We start from the raw sequence: 24,965 nt of genomic DNA, 5'->3' as shown, positions 1-24,965 counted from the left end.
AAGCCTTCCTTTAGTAATAAATGAACCGCAAAACTCTGAGGAAAGAAAAGCCCTTTTTAGACAAGCTCAGACGGAAAAATGGTCTGGGTTTTTTTTTAGTTTTAACATTTTTTTACAGACAAGAATGCTTACAATAATAAACCAATTTGAACTTTCCCATTTTTTTCTCCTCATTGTCTTTACTTTTACCTAGTTTATGAGGCTCATTAACCATGTTAACTTCATCTATTCTTGCTCAGTTCTTAAGACTTAATAATCATATCAGTGAAACAATAAACCTGTACTGAGGTTCTATGGATAGTAATCAATTATAATCAATTTTCGTATTCAAAAAGGTTGTCAATCTAATCAACTGTAGTCACACCTTGAAACCATGCAACCGTTTTTAATCCATTTATAATCCATTTCAAATGGATTATACTTAAATTCAATTGGAACTCAATTTTAATCATTTTTCCGAAAAGTTTGCAACTTTCTGTGCATAGCACACAACCAGTATTCTTGGTTCGTAAAACCTACTCACATCTACTTAATATTCGCTATTTAGTTTTGCTCGGAACGTTAACTTCTTTCTTTTGTTTTGAACATCCAAAATGAACTCCCCAGTTTTTTAACATCACCTCTACGCTTCTTACTTTTTCCCACAACTAATCCGCTCCCAACACCAACAATTGAAGAAAACGTATGTGGGGGGAGAGTGAGATGGCGATTTGTGAATAAAATAACAATGGTGGGAGTATGTAGGGGTAACTTGGCTCCGCATCCAGTTTCAAGCGTTAATAATCAATTATATTACGATTTTAGTACCAATCCTACTAAAATTGAGAAAAAATTGATTTGAATCAATATATAATTGATTATGATCTCTCTTGTAAAATTAAATTATAATCAACTAAAATTCTTTTTAATCAATTTTAATCGATTATTTATTCACGTATTTTTTGAGAACATTATAACCGATTTATTTTATCCGAGTTTCTAGTGCATTTGCTTTGAAGAAAAAATCCTTTATAGTCGATCATAATCTTTTATTTGCTCAATTTATTTTCGACCTTGCATCTGAACTGCTTATGTTTTTTGATTTTTGTAGACGATGGTGTATGTGAAAAATGGTAAAACTGCTTTTTCAGTTTTCATATAAATTCAAATTAATAGCGTTTTTGTTTTTTCGTTCCTTCTCGACTACAGTTGTTTGATGACGCACATTTTAAGTTTTTTGACCAGCAAAATATCAGCACCTTGCTGTAGTTTCATGATTTGTTTTGAGAAGTTATTTTTCACCTACCGCTGGTTAATGCGAAAGGATCTCTTTAAAACGTTTGTTTTGTGCTAAAACTTTGTGTTCAGATCATTTTTTATAATGTCACGAAAAATGTTAAAATTACAATGGATTACCAATAGTTTAATCATTTAAATTTGGCGCTTATAATTGTTATATTTTTGATATTATAATTGTTAAATAATCGATTATTTTCTCTTTTTACTGAGTGCGTGTGGCTGAGGGACATGCAAATATTAAAAACATTGAGGGCTCTTTTGCATTTTTCCCCACCCATAAGTTTTTACAATTTAAACTTTTTCTCAAAATTGTCAACTCTTTTTTCATATTTAGACTTCCAAAATTTTAGTTTTTATACTCATATTTGTAAAATTACACTTTATGCCACAAAAATGAGGTGGGAAGGAAAAAAGGCTTAAGATGCTTTCTAATTTGTTTGATTTATAAGCGATTAATAATCCAAACAATTGGTTTTGTTAGAACTTTAACCGATAAGACCGATTAGAAAATCTCATTATATTCGGCTTTTATCCGTGGAACTTCCTCTTTCGAACATCTCGTTCATGAAAAAATTCTTTGATTCGAGTTGTGTTTCGATGATATGCAACATATATGATACACCTTGATATAACGAGTCAACACTTACAAGTCTAAAAAGAAACAAATAAGCAAAATTTATTTATCTGTATGTCTTCTTTTAATCAGAGCATATCAGCCGTGCTCCATTAAGAAAGTGAACAGTTCCTGTGTCCGTATTTTACCGAATAAATGCTCTTAACTTTAGATTGAACTACAGACATATGGTATTCGAAATTACCTTTTTCGTTAATTAAAAGGTCTTTAGCTAAGAAAAGCGGGTGTAAGTTGTCAGATTAAAAACTGATGTTTCTCTTAAAAAGCTGAAATTAGAGTTAATCCGATAAAAAAGGAGATCATTTCAAGAGCCCGATCCAATTACCCTGATTTTGTCAGGAATCATTCAATTAGTTGACTTGTATTCAGTAAGGAAACGAAATGAAAGAGGATAACTCCTATCTTAAACAGATTACACTAATTTAATCTGCAAATTGTAAATTAATTCGGTCAAAAATATTTTTAGAAATCTGAAAAAAGATATTGATTGCCCATTTTTGACACTTTACGACACAGAAAAAAAGCCATTTTTCGAACAGCCAATGAAAACTTCTGACACTTTACGCCCCCAAAAACCCCCCTCCGCCCCCCCCCCCTTTTTCCTCCTCTGTTCTAGTTAACGATCTTAGAAGGTGAAATAGTATTTCTTGGATTTTTTTGCCTTCACAATTTTAAAATCAAAAATTTATACATTTTCGAGAAAAATTTATGCGCGAAATAAGAAATATTGCAAGTTTTTGATGTTTTTGTAAATTTTTGGGCCAATCAACCCCATTTTTAATTTTATAATACTGAATTGAATTGTTTGAGAATTTAAAATACTACAATACCATATCTTGTGCAATTTTCCTTTTGCTACGTTTAATTTAATCAGTCAAAAAATTAATCAGCAATTTAATCTGTCAAAACCTCTAACACTTTAGCTAATTTGTTTTTGAAAACAGTTTTTAAGTGTGGAAATCAATGAGAAACTGAAAACCAACGCTAAAATGAGCAAACTTCAGGTTAATTAACTTAGTCAGATTCGTTGACCGAAAAAGATGTTGCCAGTAGTTTTGCATTAACTATAAAATCGTGCCGATAGGTAACTCGAGAAAGCGCACTCTTAATGGTGTAATGAGAACTTAATTAGCTAATTAAAGGCTCTTTTTCCTCATCCCCCCCCACCCACTTCGAATGATCATCGCTTTTATGGTGTGACCAGTGGTTTTATAAGGTTAGATATGAAGACCAATTATGTTTGTCATGGCCTAGTTAGTTCGCAACTTGTAACAAGGTACCCATGGGTGAAAGAGTTAAGATGATCCGAGGAGATCTATATAGTCTATATAAATGAAACAGGTCACCACTTATTTGCTATGTGTTGTACAGGTACATCTCTATCTGTAAGAGTAGCTGGTACTGCATCATCTACAACACGTTCACGTTCCCAGTGCACATCTTGAGTCCCTGGATGTTCGGATTCCTCATCATGATGGCCGCAGTGGTGAGGGGAAAAGACGCGTTCATGTATGACAGACGACAACTCATATGCCCCCCTTGGTACTTCTCGGAATCAGGTCAGCACCCCCCTCTCTCTCTCCTCCTCCTCCTCCTCCTCCTCTTTACAATAAACCCTTTTTAATCAATGGGAACTAATACAGTCGCCCCCTTTTTTCAGTTTCTCGTCCCTCGTAAAATTGCAATAGGTTCTACTGACAGTTTTTTATGGTTAGTGGAACATGTCGATCAGCCAATTGCGAATTTTAGCCCATAACCGTTTAGTCAGAATTTTCCCACTTTGTTAATCAATTTTTTTGTCTATTTGAAAAGGTTCTGTTTATTTGCCTGTAGTTGAATTTCGGCTTTCTGAAGCAAAATGAGAACTAGAAATAGAATTAGAGTTTTGGGGTGTTGATAGTTCATTTGGTCTTTTAGGAGGCAGCTTGTTCACATGGATAATTCGCAACTCGTAAGTCCTTTGCGTCAAAATTGACCAAATCTATTCACTTGTTCACGTTGACACGTTTCAATGCAGTTTGGAACATCAAAAATCATTATAAATTCAATTTAAACAAGCTTTTGCTAATCTAATTGCAGAGAAAATCAAAGAAGGGCTGACATGTACTCAATTATTGATTAGAGTTTTGCGCTATATCAGCTTGCGCGGATTCTCAGAAAACTCGAATCAAAGCAAATGCACTAATTTGAACTTCATTAGGTAACCTCATCAAAAAAATGCTCAGCCAATCATTCGGTACTAATTGCAACAAGACTGCTCGTATCAGGGCGAAGCCCTGAGTGTTCCGACTGCCTTTTAAGGTTTATGGAGCAGTAATAACATTTTAAAAATTCAAGGAAATAAAACAAAATGAAAAAAAAAATTTTTTTTTCTAAAATTTGAAATTTTTTATGAAAATCATCCCCCCCACACGCCATATAAAGTACAAAAGGATAGATTTCGCTCATTGTAACAAACCAATTATGGCAAATAAGCTTCTTTTAACCAATTTGGAACGATTTATAAGACGGATTGACTCTCCGCTTACGCGTTAATAGCGCGAAATATATCGCGCGTTAATTGTCCCGAATTGGCTAAAATGGCAATCTTTAAACCCCCGTAACTCTACAAAAAATGAGCACAGTTGATATATCTTTTCAAATTTGAGCTCAGGACAACAATACCTTTCGAATGATATAAAAAGATTCCGTCAAAAATTGCTAGTTAAAAAGACGAAATTTGTCTGAAGAAAAAAAAACCCATCCCGAGCACAAATATTCCGTCACTTTCGTATCGAAAGTCGGAACAATAAGCCAATGTTCAAGTAAACAACCATATTAATCAAAGCGGGCCTTTTATGTTATGCGGTCCAAAATTATCAAACATTGATGAGCTAGTATATTTGAAATATAGCTTCCGATTTGTTTCGATTTAATAATTTGATCTGTTCTTTTTGTTTATACCCTCCACTAAATAATGAAGTTGAAAAAAAAATATTTTAAAATTTGATTTATGTTACTACGAAACACAGTGCTGATATCGAGAATCTTGAATCAGCTCGGAAAACTGCAAACATGGGAATTGATTGGCAATTAAGAACGCTTTTGGAAAATATTTGTGAAAAATATATAATGAAAACATGGATGGCCGGTTGCTGTGCATGTAGCAAAGAATGTTCTGACCAGTCTTAAAAAATTACAACAAAATAATTTTTCCAATCAGTGTTGTTTTTCGACTTGGTCTTATAAGGGATTTGAGCGAAAAAGTAGAGCTTAGGCATTTTTGTCAGTCATTGTAAAATATGCAAAAAGGAAAACAATTTCTGAAGACAAATATCATTTATTTTTCCCAAATTTTTTCCCAGATTCCTAAGATGAAGCTTAAAACTCCAAAAACTGACTTCATTAGAGTAAAACTAAATTTTCAAGGCTTAAATTAAGCATAAATAAGCTAATGTAAGCCTGATCACTCGCTCGAAGTTAGACAAAATTAAAAACTTCAAACAGGTTTTTCTCGACACCCAGTCCGATGATTATTTCTGGTTGCTGATTTTACGTGGAAAACAAAAAAGCATGCTCTCTGGCTTTATTTGCTCGAAATAGAAACAAAGATTGAAAAATTCAAACCGATGTTTCTCGACACCGGGAAAACGTTTTTTGAAATTTTTTGAAGTCGTTTGAATCACGACTGAAAGTGCTTTAGTATGATATATCATTCAACCCAGTCCAATGATTATTTGTGATAACTGATTTTGCGTGGAAAACAAAAAAAATCTTGCTCGCTGGCTTTATTCGCTCGAATTAAGGACAGAAAATCAAAAAATTCAAACCGGTGTTTCTCGATGCTGGGAAAACTTTTTTGAAATTTTTTAATGTCGTTTGAATCGCGGTTGAAAGGGCGTTAATATGATCTATCACTCAACCCAGTCCGATGATTATTTGTAGTACCTGATTTTGAGTGGAAAACAAACAAAACTAAAACACACCCGAACACAAAGATCCTCCCCATTTTGAATGGTCGCAACAACGATAAAAAAAAAGGTAAAAGAACCTGCCTGAGGCTAAACTAGATAAAATTGATTCGTTTCGGTCTGCGCCAAATTGAGTGATAGCTAGCATTTCTTAGTAATGTAGATCAATTTTCACAACAACATTTTTGATGGCAACTTTTTTGACATTTAAGGGGGGGTAAAACCGAAAAGATTCATTTTATCCAAGCAGAATAAAGCATTTTGATCCAATTTTTTAAAAGTCAAACATGAACTTTGGGCTGTACATCTGATAAAACTCCTTCCAGCAACGAAACGAAGTCTTTCCATCTCATTGTTAGTATGAGTTGAGTTCAGTTTGCTCGAGTAAATTTTGGCCATGTGAACAATATCACCCAGAGATAGACCAAGTGGACAGTCCCCCCTAAAAACAAATGGCAAGTCCCAGCAGCAAGGCCTGCATGTACTATGCTGAAATTTATTTGATTGGCTACTTTCAATCAAGTGAACCATTTCAGCCTTCAACAACTCATAAAAACTACAGTCATTGGACAAATAGTTTGCAACTTCGGTTTATCAACCAAACAAATAAAAAATGCCTTGTTTTTTTTTCGTTTTTTTCTCCGTAGCGAATTTGAGGTTTCCAGCTGAAACTTTATTAAATGATCGATGAAAGTTTGTGTCAAAATTTAGCCGGATAAAAAACTTTTCCAGGCCTCGTTTGGTCATTTAATCAAAGAGAGTAAGAAAAGTGTTCTGGCACGCGGAAAATCTCGTAAGCAATACAATTAAATATCATTGTCTTGAAAGGGCTCTTTGGACTTTTCACTAAACACACACAAGCAGGGGCGGATTTAGGGGGGCGGGGGTAGGGGCGGACGCTTTCCTCTCAGGGATTCGACCCCCTGCCGTACTATTTTGATATCCCCTAACAATTGGTGACGTACCCTAACATTTTTCTAAAGCCGCCTTCGGCGCCCATATATATTAGTTTTGAGGGGGGAGCGCGCGCCGAAAAAACGCATTTTTTTGCTCAAAATTTTCCAAAAAGGGCCTAAAAACGCATTTTTGGCCTGTTTTTTTTTCCAAATTTTGCTTGTGGCGCAGAAAATTTGGCCAAAACAGGGACTTTTTAGTGCTTTGGGAGAGCTCGGAAAATCAATTTGGTTGACCTAAAAAAATAAAACCCTGGATCCGCCTCTGCATACAAGGGTGCTCAACCTGGAAAAGATTCATCAACCTCGAAATCAAAAACAATTACAGTTTTAATGGGATTACAATTTTAATAATTTGATTTTTGAACCGAATGTTTTTAAGGAAAAATCAAAAAAGTGACTTCGTACGACGCCAGAAAAAAAACGATTAAATGTTTATGAGCAAGTTCGCATTTTATGGTTTGCACAAAAAGTCGAAAAAATTACTTCGTACGGTGTCAAAAAACTAAGTTCGCATTTTATATTTTGCAGAAACAATTTTATAAACTTTTCGTATGGCGTCAAAAAAAAGACCAAATGTTTATGAGTAAGTTCGCATTTTATAGTTTGCACAAAATATCAAAAAAATTACTTCGTACGGCGTCAAAAAACGACTAAATGTTTATGAGTACGTTCGCATTTTATAGTTTGCACAAAAATCAAAAAAAAAACTTCGTACGGCGTCAAAAAAAGGCTAAATGTTTATGAGTAAGTTCGCATTTTATAGATTGCACAAAAAATCAAAAAAAAATCGTACGGCGTCAAAAAACGACTGAATGTTTATGAGTAAGTTTTCACTTTATAGTGAAGCCGACAAAAAAACAAGTCCTGCAATTATGTGGGAGAAGAATCGCTGCTCCGATCCATCCAAAGGGGGTGTCATAAGCAGCTATGTTGTCTTTAAGTTTTTTCCACTTTTCTAGTATAAGCAACCAAGACCTTTTAATCTATGACGTCAAAAGAGAAACGGCCGTTTTTGAGTCCGGGTGAAATTCGTCATTCAACTCTTCTGTCTGTCGCTTTTTTGTGGCAAAAAAAAACGAGTTTGAAACAATAAATTCAAGTTTCTTATGTTGTTTGGCAGGATGCCTCAATGATTTCTCAAAACGTGATCCGGCTAGCACCTTCAAAATAGTCTAATCTAGCTTGTGTCAAATATTCAGTCCTCTTTTAGTAAAAGTTCCAGAAAAAACGACAAAAACATGAAGAAAAAATTCGTTCCATAACTCACCGCTGAAAAAAGAAGAGCAATTTCTATGTCCTGTTTTTGTTGGGACAACTCTTCCCCTTAACAAAGCTCTGAGGCTACTTTTTTCACAAGTGTGCAACTTCGGTTCATTTATGATTCAACGCTTTCCGCCTTAAAGCAAATCCGACATATAACCATCGCTATTTCTGTAGTACCCCAGTGAATGCCACTTTCATAAACTGATTCATAAATAGATTATTTAATTTACCTTGCGAATTAGCGATATTCAGGGAACTTAAGGAATTTGAACTGATTATGTGGGAAATTATAGCTAAGACTTCAAAAATTTGTTCCGCAAACTTCAATCGTGCAATTTTTGCTACGAGGTCTCATACGATATAACCAGTTTATAATCCTTTTAAATTAAATTTACCAAAAACAAACAAGGAGCTCAAAAATGGTAAATATCTGCTTGTGAGAAAGAGAGGAGCTAGAAGTATAATTTTGATTACTCAAAAAATTAGCGACGATCACCCGTACTGAAATTATTAGTCATATGCAAATCTGGAGATCGAAAATACATACGAAATCCATATCTGTATCAGTCCTGTGGCATGTCTCTTTTTTCCCTACACATGTCTGAAACAGACATGTACCAGACATCATAATTATGGAAAAAATCAGATCGTGAGTCAGGTATGGTCAGACATGAAGCAAACCTGGACCAGACATGTTCATGTCCAAAATTACATGATCAGACCTGAAGCAGACATGATCACAACTGACTTTACATTATCATATCTGGACCAGACATGATCATGCCTGAAATTACATGATCAGACCTGAAGCAGACATGATCATACTTGACTTTACATAATCAGACCTGAAGCAGACATATCATTATGTCTGACCAAGTATAGTCATGTCTGACCAAGTATAGTCATGTCTGTTCAGGTATAATCTGCAAACGGCAGAACTGATCACATGTGAAAGAGATATGCACCCGAGCTGGAAAACAGCTAGTGTCTGAAAATTGTATGATCAGATGTGAAATTGTGAGAAAAGTTCGGTACGGGCAATCAGTTATTCAACGCCGAAACTTTTCTCTTTCATTCCAGCAATAAATCATTTGGAAGTTTCCCCTAATGGTTTGAAAATTTGCTAAATTTTTGATGCGGTTGCTTTTTTGCTCAATAACTTTGCTAAATTTCTTTAGGAGGTCAATCTTTGTTCCGTAAATTAGGTAATTTTGGGTTCTTGTAAATTTAATTTAAAGCAGTGCCTGCTTTGTGGACTCACACCAGCTCCTTTTTGCACAAAACTCCACTTTTCGCCAGATTTCAGTTTGGGCTATTTTTCCTGGCGCAAATTGATGCAAACTTATGTCTAAACTCTGGGCAATCTCGAATATTTCGATGAAGATTTATTAGGATTGTCATACCGGAGTGTATGAGCTATCTATTAATACCGAATCCGAACGGATTGGCAAACAAGGTAACGTGTTGCAACGTGAATAAAACAACTGTTTCGAATAAAACACAAGGTCACTTGACCAACGTAAATAACATTAAATACCATACATATCCATAACAATCATTTTATATATAAATAGTTTGCCATTCCGGAACGGATGACATTGCCCCTGGGGAAAATTAAAAATCATCAAGTCCCGAAGTTTTAGGTCCCGGATTACTGAAGTTTCTGAAGTCTCGTGAGACCTACAATTGAGTTTTTAAATACCCTTTTAAACCAGCTGGTCAAACCACATTATGTAAAGACCCCTAGAAAAAATTATTCGCAGAGCACTGTGGAACAGTCATCGATAATTCAACAAAATTTCAATTCTAATGTAAGCTCCCGATATTGTTAGTGGCAAAAGTGGTCAAGAGTCTAAAAATCTTTCCTTTGAGTCTAAAAATGTTGTTGGCGTTCTCCGTACCCAGGATGCAAAACCATTATTAAAAAGACTTATTTAACAACAACAATTGAAGTCATCGAAACTATATCGCTTAACCCCTAAAACTGTAAATAGAAAAAAATTGGCAAAGTGTTTTTAAAAAATGAGGCAGTTAAAAATTTGGGGATAAGCACCGCTAAATAGGCCTGATTTTGGTTACACAAATGACTGATTTGATAGCAAAAACTCAATGTACCTTATCTACAACGTATCAGCTCCAATTTTTTTAATAGCAAAAAAGAATCTGAAAAAGGAAATGAAAACAAGAATCTGAAAAAAAAATTCAAAAGTTTGGACAATTATGAACTCAATGAACTTCAAGGTTAATTTTTTAGCTTTTTCTTTGAGTCTTATCATGTTGGCATTTTGGTTACGCAGGATGCAAACTTGATCTTGATTAATGACCGATTTTTTTGTTTGTATCTTGGTTGCTTAACAAAAAACAATCTGTTTTTCTCCTGTTATCATCACCAAAAGACAACTACTGATATGAATAAACTCTAAAAGCTCACAATCGCCACAAAATGGATCTTGTTCACGATTTGATCTAAATTTAGTGCTACTTGTACCAAACTGCATTATTTGTACCAAATTTTTTGGGCGAGGTTGAGGTTTTATGACTAGACGGTCACTTTATACAGCAGCGTATAAGGTATAGTAAGTCTTCGAAAAAGATATTTGCTGTGCGCAGTCTTGTTGTTCTGATCAATCTCCTGGAGTAGAAAAAACAAGGGTAGGTAAATTTCCGACCGAATAAGGTACTACACTGTTCTTAAACTCGTAGAAATAAAAATTTTTAGTCGTCTTTCATATTCCGAATAAACTAGTAAAAAATGATACGTAGTGTCAAAAAATAGGTCTAAATATTTACACTATACAGCTTTCAGTTTGAGCGGAAATTGAACAAGACTGCTCGTATCAGGGCGAAGCACTGAATATTCCGACCGCCTTTTAATGTTTATGGAGCAGTAATAACATTTCAGAAATTAAATGAAACAAAACAAAATAAAAAAATTTTTTTGTTTCTAAAATTTGAGTTTTTTTATGAAAATCATCCCCCCACACGCCATATTAAGTACAAAAGGATGGATTTCGCTCCTTGTAACAAATCAATTATGGCAAATGAGCTTCTTTCAACCAATTTGGAACGATTTCTAAGACGGATTAACTCTCCGCTTACGCGTTAATAGCGCGAAATATATCGCGCGTTAATTGTCCCAAATTGGCCAAAATGGCAATCTTTAAACCACCGTAACTTTTCGAAAAATAATCACAGGTGAAATATCTTTTCAAATGTAAGCTCAGGACAACAATACCTTTCGAATGATATAAAAAAAATTCCGTCAAAAATGGCTAGTTAAAAAGTCGAAATTTGTCTGAAGAAAAAACCCACCCCGAGCACAAATATTCCGTTACTTTCGTATCGAAAGTCGGAACAATAAACAATAAGAGAAATGTAGAAAAATTATAAAAGCTTTTTGCCAAAAATATATAAATTTTGGTTTTTTTCCCTAATTTTTGATTCTTTACAAACATTTTTGAGATCGAATCAATTTTTTAACTTGAAGCTATTTTTTGCTCAAAATTTGAAAAAAATGGGCTACAAAACTATCGCGCCAGCTTAACTTGGTTCAACTTTGAACAATTTGATTCAAGCGTGTCTCATTTTCGTTTTTTGAACTTCCTTCAGCTGTAAACAGCCTTTTGTATATTTAATGCCAAATTGATGGCAATATATTTCGGCCAACCAACCTGAACGAAGTTAATTAACCAAAACTACTCGTTGAAGTCGAATTTTTCTTATTGCTAATTTCCACGGTCCTTAAAATTTTATAGCTTTTGACCAAAAAAACTGCCCAATTTCACAAATATTGCTAACAATTCAGCATCAAAAATAAAAACAAAAATGAGTTAGGACTGGAGTGTAACTCATAGAGTAATTTCGGATAGGGTACACCGTCTGCTCGTCACGCTATCTTATTTTCGGCCGGATAGATTCGTGCAACTTCTTAGTCTAATACCGATCCTAATCTTACTCTTATACTATCTAGTCTCAGGTTGTTTAACTAGTCTCTGCTAGGCTCAATAGATCTAGGGTATACTGGTTTATTGCGGCTGCTGAAGTGCTCGGGAGAGTCCAACTAATTTCTAAGTTAAATTCAAATCTCTCTGGTGCTGAAATTACAAGTAACTTCAGCACTTACAAATAAGTGGGTTGTTAGTTAGATGGATCATGATTGGTTAATATTAAATACTTTACATTGGTAAAACATTTAATTTATCCAATCATAAAATATAGTTTAGATCAGGTTCCACCCATCCGGGTTTTACAGAGTTTTTTAGAACAGTTCTTTTGTAGTTCAAGGATGGATGATGGACGTTGGTATTTGGCGAACATCATTTTTCTTTTGTTTCCTTTTTGTTAAGGAAGTTCCAGGGATCTGGAATTGAGGACACAAGACGTTGTGTTCTTCTTGTGACAACGACTGAGTCTCTGCAACAGCATCAATTCTGGTTTCAGAATGGTTGGCTATGTCAGGTTTTTCTGTTCTTCGGAGAGAACTTCTTTTGTGTTTGATCTAGCTCGGGAATGGCGTGGAGATTGTGCGTGGAGGGGATGCCTGGTTACTCGGATCTGTACGTATACTTGAACATCGAGGTGGTCATTGGTCTAGTTCAATGAAGTCCTTTTCTGCGAGGTCAAGTCGTACTCTAAATCCTTTGAGTTGTGATTGTGAGCGGCATATCGATTATAGTTGGTCATTCTCTCTCGAGTGTAGTGAGGTCGTCTTGTCTTTTGATGTTCGTCCTTGGTGTTGTATTCTGATCTATATATTGCATCATGTGATTTTACATTTTATAAAACTTTTATTAATTTAATATTTTTTAATTATGATTTTAGTTAGTTGTTTTCACAAAAGCTTTTTGTTTTAGTTCTGTTATTTTGAAGAGTTACTCACCCTTGAGTAGCTCTTATTAAAAATAAAGGTGTGGTCACAAAGCGTGGATGTAGCACGGTGGGTTAGGCCGGCTATAGAGCATGCTCAGGACGTCCTTTCCTGGTGGGTTAGGCCAGGTGTGGGAGTATGATTTCATGCGGTTTTTATGAGGGGTCCTGTTATGTGACAACATTTTATGTTGGGTTTGTTGTGGTTTTACTTATGTTTTGTTGGTTATGTACTTTTTCCAAAAAGCAAATTGTTTGTGGTATGGGTTTGTCTTTTGACTTTTTTGTGTTTTATTATTTCTTTCTAAGACTTTGTAATAGTCTTCAAAAGAATAAATTATCCAGTTTTAAACTGGGTTAATCCGGTTTGGGTACCGTTGGTTTCCTTTTCTTAGTCATGCTGTTATTTTATGATTTGTGGTATTTAGTAAGCTGCGTTGGTTAGTTTTGTTTAGTATATGATTCCTTTCCAACCGGGTTAAAGGAAAGTTTGAAACTTGTTATTATTTGTTAGAGTTGTTGAGTGTGAAAACTTGAAACTGAAATTCATTATTTTAAACAATTCTTCGTGGGCGAGCTGTGCGAGTGTGGATAGAATTTCTGTGCGAATGAATGAAAATATCAAAAGGTTAGTACTGCAATTGCATTTTATTAATTTACTGCATAGAATTTGGAAATTTACTGCTAGTAATGGGGGAATTTTAAGATACAAATTTTCATCATATGTAGATTTACTGCTTTTAGGGGAAAATTTTATAAATTAATTTACTGCATTGGTATTATATTTATTTAATTGTTGGTGCAAAAGTTAAATAGGGTTTTAAATAGTTTTGAAGAAGTTTGCTATTTTTTATTTTTCTTTTGTGAATTTTTCAGATGATTGAAGATGAAGGCTAAAAATCTAAAGAAAACATGAATAAGGAATGGTGAGTTTTTCAATATTTTAATTAGTTAGTAATATTCATTTAGTTCATACTTACCTGTTAGTCGTCGGGGAAAAAACCGTGGGGGAAGATATCGTGAATTAGTTCTGAAGTTGTTAGTAGTTTAGCTAAGATGCGGATGATATTTTTAGTTTGAAGTAGTGGCCAAAGCAATTGAAGTGCCTTAATAGTGGTTAGTTCTTCAGTGCCTACTGCAAACTCATAAGGTGTGTTTTGGATTAAGTTATATAACTTGTGGTTAAATTTAGTGTTGTGGATGAATTCTAAAATTGGGATTTCTATAGGTTGTAGGAATTCGTGCGGGATAAGGAAGGGTCGGGATTCTTCGGCGTTGAAGGTCTTGGTGATGGGGCAGAAAATGTACATTTGGGTTATGGGGTCATAATTACGAAGAATACCATGGAGGTTAGTGTCTTTAATACAATATGTGAAATTTAGGAAAAATGGTGAAGTGTATTTGGAATTGATGAATTGGAAACGATGGTGTGGTTGTCTAGAGGGTGTGTGGAGGTCAAAGTGATTTTGGATGAAACGATAGTAACTGTATGTATGTGTTTGTTTAGTGCGCAACATAATATCGTGTGAGCAGTGTAAATCTCTTTCGTGTGGTGCAAGGAAATGAAAGGTTAGTGAAAATATTTGGAAGCGTTCTTTAAAACTTTCGTATGCTTGTGTGTCTGTTAGTGCTTCTGAAATAATGTGATCAAACTTGCGGTCGAAGATGTTTAGTGTAAATATATATGGTGTCTTGATGAAAAATTTCTCGGTGATTTGTGGATTAGCGAAGCGATCGTCGTCTAAGAATTGATCTTGGTTAGCTCTGATGATGTTGTGATCGTAGTATTCTAGCGTATATTCATTAGCTCTAGGTGCAGTGTGTATTTTTAGTGATTTTTTATATCCAACGTAAGTAAACTGTCTAGCGGTTAGTGGTGTAGTTAGTCGATATAGCATGTCTTTGTTTCGGTCTATATCAATGGATGTGTTAGTTAAAGGTAAGCAAAGAGGGTTAGTGAAATGATAGTATGAGGTCCAAGAGAGAGTGGGCATTAAAACGTATTCGTCTACAAAGTTGCGTGTTTCGTTAGCGTCATGAGGGGTGTTTAAAGTGTATTGTGGAAACGAGGGTAAGGTGATAGCTAAAAATTCTTTAGTGTTAGTATGCTGGGGGTGGTTGATGTATTCACGGGCTGTTCCTGGTTTTGCTGGGAAAGGATGGTTGGGGAATTTTCTTTTAAAAGTGCGGTAAGCTCTATTAGTGTTTAGTGAAGATATAGTGGATGTGGATGATGGTGTTAATGATTCAGTATAATTTGAAGAGGGTGTAGGGGGATTGGATGAATTTGTAGTGGAGGAGATTTGGTTTATGGTCGGGGTGTTAAGATGGTAGGGTTGCTGTTGGAGGGTAATAAAATTGTCTAGCTCTGGGGAGATTCGGGGGGTGTCTGGAGATGATTGGTCAGAATGGTATGAGGAGTAGGTTGGGGTAACTTGGGAAGCATAAGAGGGTGTAGGAGTGATTGGGTCAGGGTTATTTGATAATATGGGTTGAAAAGGAGGTTGAGAAAAATGAGAAGGGTTATGAAAATTATTGGATGGAGATGGTTCTGAGTCGGCAAATTCGTCGGGGGTTTCAATATTCGGGTTATTTAGCTGTGAAATGGAGTATAAAACTGAAATTTGTGAGTTAGTGTCGGAATTCATGCCTGATGTTACATTGCTAGATGGAAAATCGGGTGGCGGAAAAGCAAAAAGTGGTATTATTGGGATTGAAGAGGTAAGGTTGGTTGGATGGGAATTTGATCGATGGAGTGATCCAAGTTGGCGGCTCATCGTGGGCTAAAAAAATTATTATTTTGAGATTGAAAAGCGGTGGTATGGGGCTGTTCAATAATTTGTTCATAAGTATTATCATCTTGTGATGGATGTGTCATTATATGTTGGACGGGACTTTGTGATGTGGTGAGTCGAAAATTTGGATTATGTGTGATTGCTAAATTTCTAAAATTTCGCGGGGCTAGGGATAGTGGATGGTTATTTGGTAGGGGTGGTAATTGTGGTGCCGTTGGCTGTGTGTCGACATTGTTATGTTCTTCGTCGTATGTATTTTGTCGTGTTGTTATTTTTGTGTTATATTCTTTTATTTGTGCGTCTAAAAGAATTTTGTTTATAGATGTGGAAAAAATTCCAAAAAATCCTGCAAAGAGTATGCGTGCTACGCTTGCTTGTCTGTTTACTTGTGTGTGTATAGCACATGTATTGTAGATTCCTTTTAAGAGTGAGAAAAGAAATCCAATAAAGTTAAACATTGCGTATAAAATAGTCAATTTTTCTAAGATGTAGTAGGGCCATCCTAGAAAATCTAGGATCTCATTTTTGAGTGTAACAAAGCTAAAAATGTTAATTGGTGATATATCTTGGGGACGGTATTTTTCGCCGTTTAGATATATATAATCTTTTATGTCTTTAAAATATCCGCTATAGTCTTGCGTGTAGATATCGGCAAATCCTGCGGTTTCTGCAAGTTTGCGTAAGTTTTGGTCTATTGATTGTCTTTGTATAGTGTCCATTTGTGTTAATAATTCTTGGAATTGTTGTGTTCTAATGTGATGTTGAATATCTGATTTTGAATAGATTCCTATTGATTGTAAGTCTATATTTGGGTTTCGAGCAATAGCGCGAATGCTTTCTGGTGAAAATTTTTTGAGTGATTGCATTAATGTGGGATATGGAGTGAGAAGATAATATTTGTTTTCATCAGGGTTTAGTTGTACTACATTGTGGCTATTTTCTGATCCACATGGGACTGCGGTATCCCAGAAATATGTTCTTCGTGAAAGTGTATCCACGAAATGTACTTTATTCTTATAAAAGATAGGAATTCTTTTATAACATCGTTTATCTTCAAAAACGTATAGTGGTGATACTTTTTTAGTACAAGTATAAAACCATAAGATGTTTCCTTCGTAGTCTAAAAAATTTGATCTATTTCCTGATAATAAGTATCCTGCGTAGGGTATTTTTAATACTGCTAGTGCAAGTGATTGTAGTATTTGTGTTCGTTCTAATTCGCATAGTTGATGTAGTGTTTCTAATTCAGAGAGTGACATTTCTTGAAAAATGCGGCTAATTGTATAGTCTAGTTTCATATCCAAATGAATATCATAGTGGATATTACCAAAATATGTAGTATTCATTAGTGATAATTCTTGTAAGCGTGTGCTTCTGGTGTCATAAGGTTTTAGATGTCTACCAGGTTGTCCGTTGCTTTTTTCAAAATTAACTGGTATATAGGATGTTCCTTCGTTTAGAGGATGACCTGTGGCGTATGGGTCGATTTTTACTTTACCAGTGGTCATGTCGAATCCTTTTTCATATTCAACTAATATTTCAGAGTATTGTGTTCTGTGAAGTGGATTCCTGTATTTACATGCAAGTTCTGTTTCTTGATATATTTGAAAACGTGTCAATTTATTTTCTATATTGTCTATGTTTCGAAAATCGGAACTTAGTTTGCGTGATGGATGGACTTGTTCATATGGAATTGATTGTATGAAATATTTTTCGTGAAATTTTATCATACGAGCGTGTATTTTTGCTACTTGAAATGTTGTACATGTGTCTTCGGGGAACCAAACAATTGTTGCTTGTGTTCTCGTTGTAGGGTCGCAATATCCTTGATCATTTTTACAAGGTAGTCGGATTCCTTGATAGATCATTGTATTATCAGATAAATCTCGTGTGAGTTGTATTTTTTCGAGTTGTATTTTCCAATCGAAAAACATTATTTCTTGGTATCCTTTATTTTTTGTGTCTGCTTTGCAGTTTGATGGGTTATTTATACCAATGTGTGGTATCCAGTGTTTATCATGTAGGTCATAGGTTAATCGTCCGTGTGCGCCGTTATACGGGTATTTTTCGTCTAGTCTTATATGTCCTTGGTGTCTTTCAAGTTGTGATTGATGTACAGAGTCTGAAAAAACTTGAAAATTAACTAATTTTCTTTGGGAGTTTTTATTTTTTGTGATGTTTAGTCTAAGTAATTCATTTTTACAATCGTCGGGATTGAGATGTAAAAGACGTTCTATATTACTTTGGTAGAATGATTCATGGTCAAGTCGGTTTTTGTTTCCGTTCGAGACTTGTGAACAATGTACTTTCTTTTCGGAAAATGTTGCTGTGAATTTATAACCTGTAACTGTTGTTGCTCGGGCTTTTGAATAGAGTGTTGCTATTATATCTGTGGTTTCTATAGCTTGTGGTTCTGTTTCACATTGTGATACCTGATTGATTGCATATTTATGTAGTGTTTTTTGTTCATTTTCTTCGCAATCGTAATGTGTTACTAATAAATCTTGTGGTCCTGTACGAGGGGAAGGGTTTATATTTTGATTTGAGGTTATTAGAAAAAGGGTTTGGAGAAAAATTAATAATTTTAGAATATACATGTGTATGATAATCCTGAGTATGGATTATAAAATGTAATGTAACCAATTGTGTTTTTAGTGTATCTGTCGTATTTGTATATTACTTCAGTAGTTATAAACGGTGGTGGTAGTGATTGAGCTGTTATGTTAGGTGGATTTAATGGGTAGGGATGTTGGGTAATATTATTTAACTTAACTGTGATTTCAAATTTTAATTGTAAACTGTTTTGTTGGAGTATTTGAATATTGTGATCACGGATATCGTTGTGAATATCTTGGCGATATTGTAATCTATTAAGTGCCCAGTTATGAAGGCGGTTACTTTCTTGATGTTGTCCAAATAGTGGTGGAGGTGCTGTGAATGTATTCCAATCTAATCTTAAAGGAATATTTATTGATGATTGTTCTCGATATCTGGCGTCGAGATTATTTGGAAAATTTAAGTTAAAGGGTAGTGGTGAAAATTGACTTATTGATGGTGTTGATGGTAGTGATAATGTTTCTGGTAGTGATGAGGATGTTGTTGTATCCGTAGAAATATCTATGGGGTCATTGACTAAATTTGGTTCACCTTGTGTGAATGAATTTGTAGTCCAATATGGCAGTCGTGATGTTAGGTTTGGGGGGTTAAAGGGATTTTCACGTATCTGTTCAGATGTTGGTGTTGAACCTAAGTAGTCTGAAGGTAGACTTGAAGTGCTTCGTTGTGAAAAAAGTGTAGGAGTTTCTGGTGTGATACCAGTGGTGTTTTCTGGAGTGGTTTGTGTTGGGGATTGAGGTATATCAAAATGAACTCGGGGAGTTTGAAAATTTCTATTTCGTCGAGGATGTATAATTTGTCTATTTATTTCTGCTGTGTTTTGGTTTTGACTAAGGTTTCGTATTCTACTTAGTTCTTGTGGTAGTGTTGGGTAAAGATTATATGTTGGTTCACTTAGGGATGCTTGTCGTTGAACTGGTTCTAGTGGTTCAGATAAACGAGCGTGCCTTTCTTCAAAGGTGTATGGATTGTCTTGAAAAGAAATTCGTGTAGATGTTTGAGGGTTTTGAGTAGTTGAAGGTGGTGTTGGATTATCTTGGGATGATGTCGGTGAAGACTGATTCTGTGACTGTTGGGTAGCAATTTTTGATGGATTTTTAAATTGTTACTTTAGTGAGAGGGTTTATGTTTATTATAATATTCTTCTAAAAAAAGAATTAGAAAAATTGTTGCTAGGGCAAATGTAATGATTGCTTTCTTTATACATTTACATATTGTCAAAATGAGGGATGATAGAAATGTTATGAAAATTACAAACAATAAAAAAATATCAGTTCTACTGAAAATTGTTCGTATCATTTAGACAAGTTGTTAAAATCGTACCTGTGGATATATTCAAGGGTTTTGGAAAGTTGGAGGAATAGTTCAATTATTGTGTAGAAAATTAAAAAAATGTTACAAAAAATTATTATGATTATTAGAAAAGATTCGATGATATCAAAAAGAAAGATTATAAAGACTTGAAGTATTGAAAAAAAATGTTTAAAATTGATAAATATTTGAGCGACTGTTTGAGAGAAAAGCATTTAAGAAATGATCTCTTTGTCGAATATTTTTTGCTGTTTGAGGCGATTTTCTAGTGTGGTCGAATTATTTATTAGTTTTTTGACAAGTGGGTTGAGTTTCGTAAAAAATTGTTGGGGGCAATTTTCATGGTGACTGGGAGGTCGTCTTTTTCTTTATTTTTGTTTGTCAAATGATCCGGGGTATGGTGAGATTTTTATACTTTAGGCTAATTAAAATCTTCATTTTGTGACTTTAGGCTAAGTTATCAAATTTGTTTTGGGGGTATTCGTGGTCTGAGTTGGGGAAATATTGTTGATCTTTGGGTTATTAGATAAGGGAGGGGTACGGTATTATGGTGATATTTATTTTAGCTGTCAAGTTGGAGTGGTTTGCTTATTTTTGACCTGGAGGTTGTAAAGTTATAGTTAGAGATGTGCCTGGAGTTCTAGATTATTCGTCTAATTGATCTTAGTTTGAGTTAGAGAAAGTGGCGGATTGGATGAATCCTATTGGTCTATTTTGAACTAGAATTATTGCGTACTTGTGAGCATGTTATTTTGAAAAATGGAAATGAAAAATGTTACGGAGGTTTCAAGATTGTGAAGTATAAAATTTTAAAATTACTTTTTAAATTCTACTTTCTTTAATATTTTAGATTGGGGGATGAACATTTTGTAGTTTTTACGTGGTTGATTTCGGAGTCTTGCTGTCTTTCTATGTTCTGATTTGTCTATTTCTTCTTGGGGTATTATTTGTTCTGTCATTTTTCTATTTTTTCTTGGTTTTGGAGGTTCTTTATGGTTTTGCGTATTGTTTTTGGTAGCGATTGGTTTTGTGTTTTGATTTTCGGTGGGGTTATCATTTTGTTCTGTGTTTTTCAGATGTGGTTCGTTTTGAATAATTTTTAATCCTGTGAAAGAATATAATTGGGTTAATTCGCGGAGTGCGTATTCTTTTGGGTAATAAGGTAATAGGTTGTTTCGATGCTGAACGATTTCTTTTTTGTTTGAGTCGATAATTTTATATGTGACATCTGTGGGTTTTGCAATTATTTGGTAGGGTCCTTTTCGGAGGGGTTGTAATTTTTTAGAAATTCCTTTTTGAGTATTAAAATTAGGTATTAAAACAAATGTTCCAATTTTTAAATCGGAAGCTGGTGTAAAACGTGAATTGATTTGGTCATTTATGTTTTGTCTTTGTAATAACTTTTTCGTTATTTTTTGGTAAATTTCATTGTGTTTCTTATCTCTATTTAAAATCCATTCGGTGTGTGTACCGGAGGCTAATTTAAGGATTTGTGGGTGATGAAAATGATCTTCATCGTGCGTATGTAATGGTAGGTTATAACAAATTGAGTCTTTATTTGGTTGACAATAACCTTGTGCGTTTTTATGGGAATTTGCTGTAAACATTATTGGTTTGCGTGGCTTTTGGTTGAAAACCATTTCGTATGGTGACATTCCTAAAGTTGTCGTGATTTGTGAATTATATGCTAATGGAAATAATTTTACATCTGCTGACCATTCGGTATATTTGGTATCATTTCCGTTGATGATACATCTAAGATATTCTTGTAGTGAACGGTTCATACCTTCGACTAAGCCGTTTGTCCAAGGTGCATGAGATGTACGTGGTTTGTGTTTAATGTTGTATAAATGACATAGTGTTATTATTTCATTATTTATGAATTCTGTACCATTGTCTGTGACTAAAATTTCTGGTAGTCCAAATTTTGCTATCCAGTGTTCATAAAGTGTTGTGTATGCGTAATAAGCGTTACAATGTGGTACTGGGTTAAGTGCTACATAATGTGTAAATGCGTCAACAATTACCATAATGTAGGAGTTTCCTTCTGATGAGGGTGAAATTGGTCCTTTAGTATCAAATGAGATACGATGATTAAAGTATAAACTTTGTCCTTTAAAATCTTGTTTTTGTGCTATTTGTTTTTGATTTGGGTAAGGTTTATTTAATTGACATACTATACAATCATTGCATAGTACTTTTATCCAAATTGGTGCATTTGGGAAGTAAAAATTTTGTATAAAATTTGAATATGTTTTCTCTGATCCAGAGTGTCCTTTAATGTTTTGTGTATGTGAAATATTAAAAGCTATAAGAATCATACTTATAGGGAGACAGGGAACTGTAGATTCATTAAGGTTGTACTCTAAAAGGTCTGTATTTTCGTTAATTGTTGTATTGTTAAACTTGCGAAAGTATCGGAGGAGTGTTTTGTTTCCTAGAATGGTTGAATCTGCTTTGATAGGTTTAGTTTTATATTTGTGCCATGATTTTAGTTGTCGAATTACTGGGTCAAGGTTTTGATATTGTTTCAGTGTTGAAATTGTAATTGTTTCTGTTGGGGGGAGAAAAATGTTTTCGATTTCTAATTTAGATAATGGTATTGTATCAAGTGGGTCGTGAAGGTCAAAAACTTGATTTATTGTGTATTTTGAATCATTTGTTTGTGGTCCTGATAAATTTATTTTATCAGTTAAATCTTCTTTTTCAATTAGTGGAAAATGGTCTTTTTTAGGTAGGTGTTGTTTTGTTCGTTTTTGTTGGGTGTTATTTTTTATCCATTGAGAATATGGAATTGGTTTAAAAGTTGATGTTCCAAGTAGGTCAACTTCATAATGATTATTTTGACAATCTAAATAAAGTGGGAAATGTTGTAAATTATTTATTTGTGATTGTTCAATATCAGTTTTTACTGCATATTTGCATTCTAATCGAGGTGATGTTTCGTTTTCTGCAAGGTAGAATTTTATATTTTTGGGTATTTCAACTGTTGTTTTTCGTGTAAGTAATTCAGGTGGTGTATTTCGACTTAAGGTGTCTGGTAATGCAAGATTTTTTCCTGCAGTCCAAACTATATGTAAGTTTGGAAATTTCATTAGAATTAGTTGAAATCTGTAAACTCGGTGGTTTGGGTTAGATTTCTGTGTAAAAAGAAAGATGATTGGTTTGTGGTCTGTGAACAAAACTGTGGGATGTTTTGATCCAAGTATCAGAAATTCATATTCTGTAAGTGTATATATTATGGCTGTACATTCTCTCATTAGAGTTGAGAGTCGTAGCTCTGCTTGAGTGAATAATCGAGAATTTGCTGATATGAGGTTCATTTTATTTGTACCATTATGTGATTGTAATAATGCTGCGCCGATGCCAAAGTTCGAAGCATCGCACATTGCATAAAATGGTTGATCAGGGTCTGGAATTGTGTTTGAAATTTGTTCAGTTAAAAGTTTCTTTATTTCTTCGAATCGTGTTTGATGTTCTGTATTCCATTCAAAGTTGTTTTGTTGTCTAAGGATGTTATAAAATGGTCGTAGGTATAATTGCATTTTATAAACATATTTACTTAAAAAGTTTAACATTCCAAGGAACTCTTGGATTTTCTTTTTATTTGTTGGTGGTTGAAGTTTTTGAATAGCGTCAATGCGTGATTTCAGTGGAGTGATTGTTTTTCTTTTTATATTATGTCCTAAGAATTTAACTCTAGTCAAAAAGAAGTGTGATTTATCGGGGGCGGCCTTCAGATTTTCGTTCTGAAGTATTTGGTGATATGTTTCTAAAACTTTGAACATTTCGTCTTTTGTTTGTGATTGCATAAAAACATCGTCTAAATAGGTGATTGCGTTTTTCTTGAGTATTAGTGGTCTAAAAATTTTGCTCATAAAGGCTGAAATTGCTGCTGGTCCTATGGATATTCCATAGAATAAGCGGTTGAATTCATATTGTTGGTTTCCGATAACAAATTGTGTTAAACGTCGTGATTGTTCATCTAGTGGCATTTGATTGTATGCACTATTCATGTCGGCGGTTGTGAAGTATTTGCCGTTTATTTTTGTTAAAATAACTTGTATTGGTTCAATGGGCCAATTACATTTTGATTCATCTATGAGTGAATTGAGGTATCTAGCATCGAGAACGATTTTTAACGATTCTCCTTTAGCTAGAATGATAACGGGGTTGATGAATGTGTTGCCTTTTGGTTGTTCTTCTTTATTAACCGGTGATATAATGTTGTATTGCTCTAAAATATCGAGTAATCTGTTTACTTTATCATGTAAGTGAATTGGTACTTTACTTGCTCTTTGTTTTTTGAAAACTGCGTCTGGTTTTAATGGGAGATGTAGTGATGAACTGATTTTGCCAACATCGAATTTTGATGTTGCATAGACTGATGAATATTGAATTAGCTGTTTGGCTAACTTTTCAAATTCGTCTTGTGTTATTTGTGAATGTTGGAAATTAAACATTGTTAAAAATTTCTGTTGGTCCTCTGTGTAGTTACTGATGTTGAATGTAGGTTTGAAATATGGAGTTTTTGTGAAATAATCCGTATTTCTGTTTTCGTTACTTATTATATTATTTATAGATAATTCTTCATTAAGAATTGTAGATTGGCAAATATCTAGTAATTGGAGTATATTATTTACGCGATAGGCTTTTTCGTGTATTGGTGATATTGTTGCGTTGGTTTCACAATATCCTATAAGTCCTAATGGTAATGTTACTTGGTAAGGTGTGTTGTTATAGACATGTAAGGAGATGATATCTGAATTCGAATTTTTCAAATATTTTATTGAAGAGATTGTGATTTTGAAAAATTTATGAATCGGTTTGAATTCAAAATCTGACATATAAAATTTTTGTTTGTTTTGTGCTTTATCATATTGGTGAACTTGTTTGATTGAAAAATTATAGATGTTTCCTGATAGTGGTTTCAGGTGTTTTCTTTGTTGGTTAAATATCGGATAAAATTTTGAAAAGAATGGTGGTTGTTTATTCAATCTTTGAAAAAATGTTAAGGATGTTTCTTTTGTTTTTGTATATTTATCTTTGATTAATATTTTACTATTTAGTATGTTAATTGTTGGTATATACTTTGAAATAAATGGTATTCCAATGATATTATATTTAATATCGGTGATATGGAATATTTGTTTAAATGGCTTATTTAAAATTTTACTTTGTTCCATTGTTCTGGTAGGGAGGAGAAATAATTGGATTTTTCCGTAGTTTATCAATGTTGATCCTTGTGCTGTCGCTAGTTTGCTGGAGGTTTCAAGAGGTGTTAGCTTTGGGTGTA

At 34.1% G+C, this 24,965-nt stretch overlaps 1 protein-coding gene across 1 annotated transcript in view; it reads left to right on the top strand.

Moving 5' to 3' along the window:
- LOC134857135 (melatonin receptor type 1B-A-like) overlaps window positions 1-24,965 on the top strand; it is a 95,883-nt gene that overhangs the window by 49,949 nt on the left and 20,969 nt on the right. The window contains exon 3 of the mRNA XM_063873508.1: window positions 3,284-3,471. Within this exon, the coding sequence (XP_063729578.1) occupies window positions 3,284-3,471 (188 nt within the window). The remainder of the gene's footprint in view (window positions 1-3,283; window positions 3,472-24,965) is intronic.

Source organism: Symsagittifera roscoffensis, chromosome 1 (genome assembly GCF_963678635.1).
Source record: "Symsagittifera roscoffensis chromosome 1, txSymRosc1.1, whole genome shotgun sequence".
Classification (NCBI taxonomy): Eukaryota; Metazoa; Xenacoelomorpha; order Acoela; family Convolutidae; genus Symsagittifera; species Symsagittifera roscoffensis.
The sequence above is the reverse complement of the archived record's forward strand: the minus strand, read 5'-3'. Positions and strand labels throughout refer to the sequence as shown.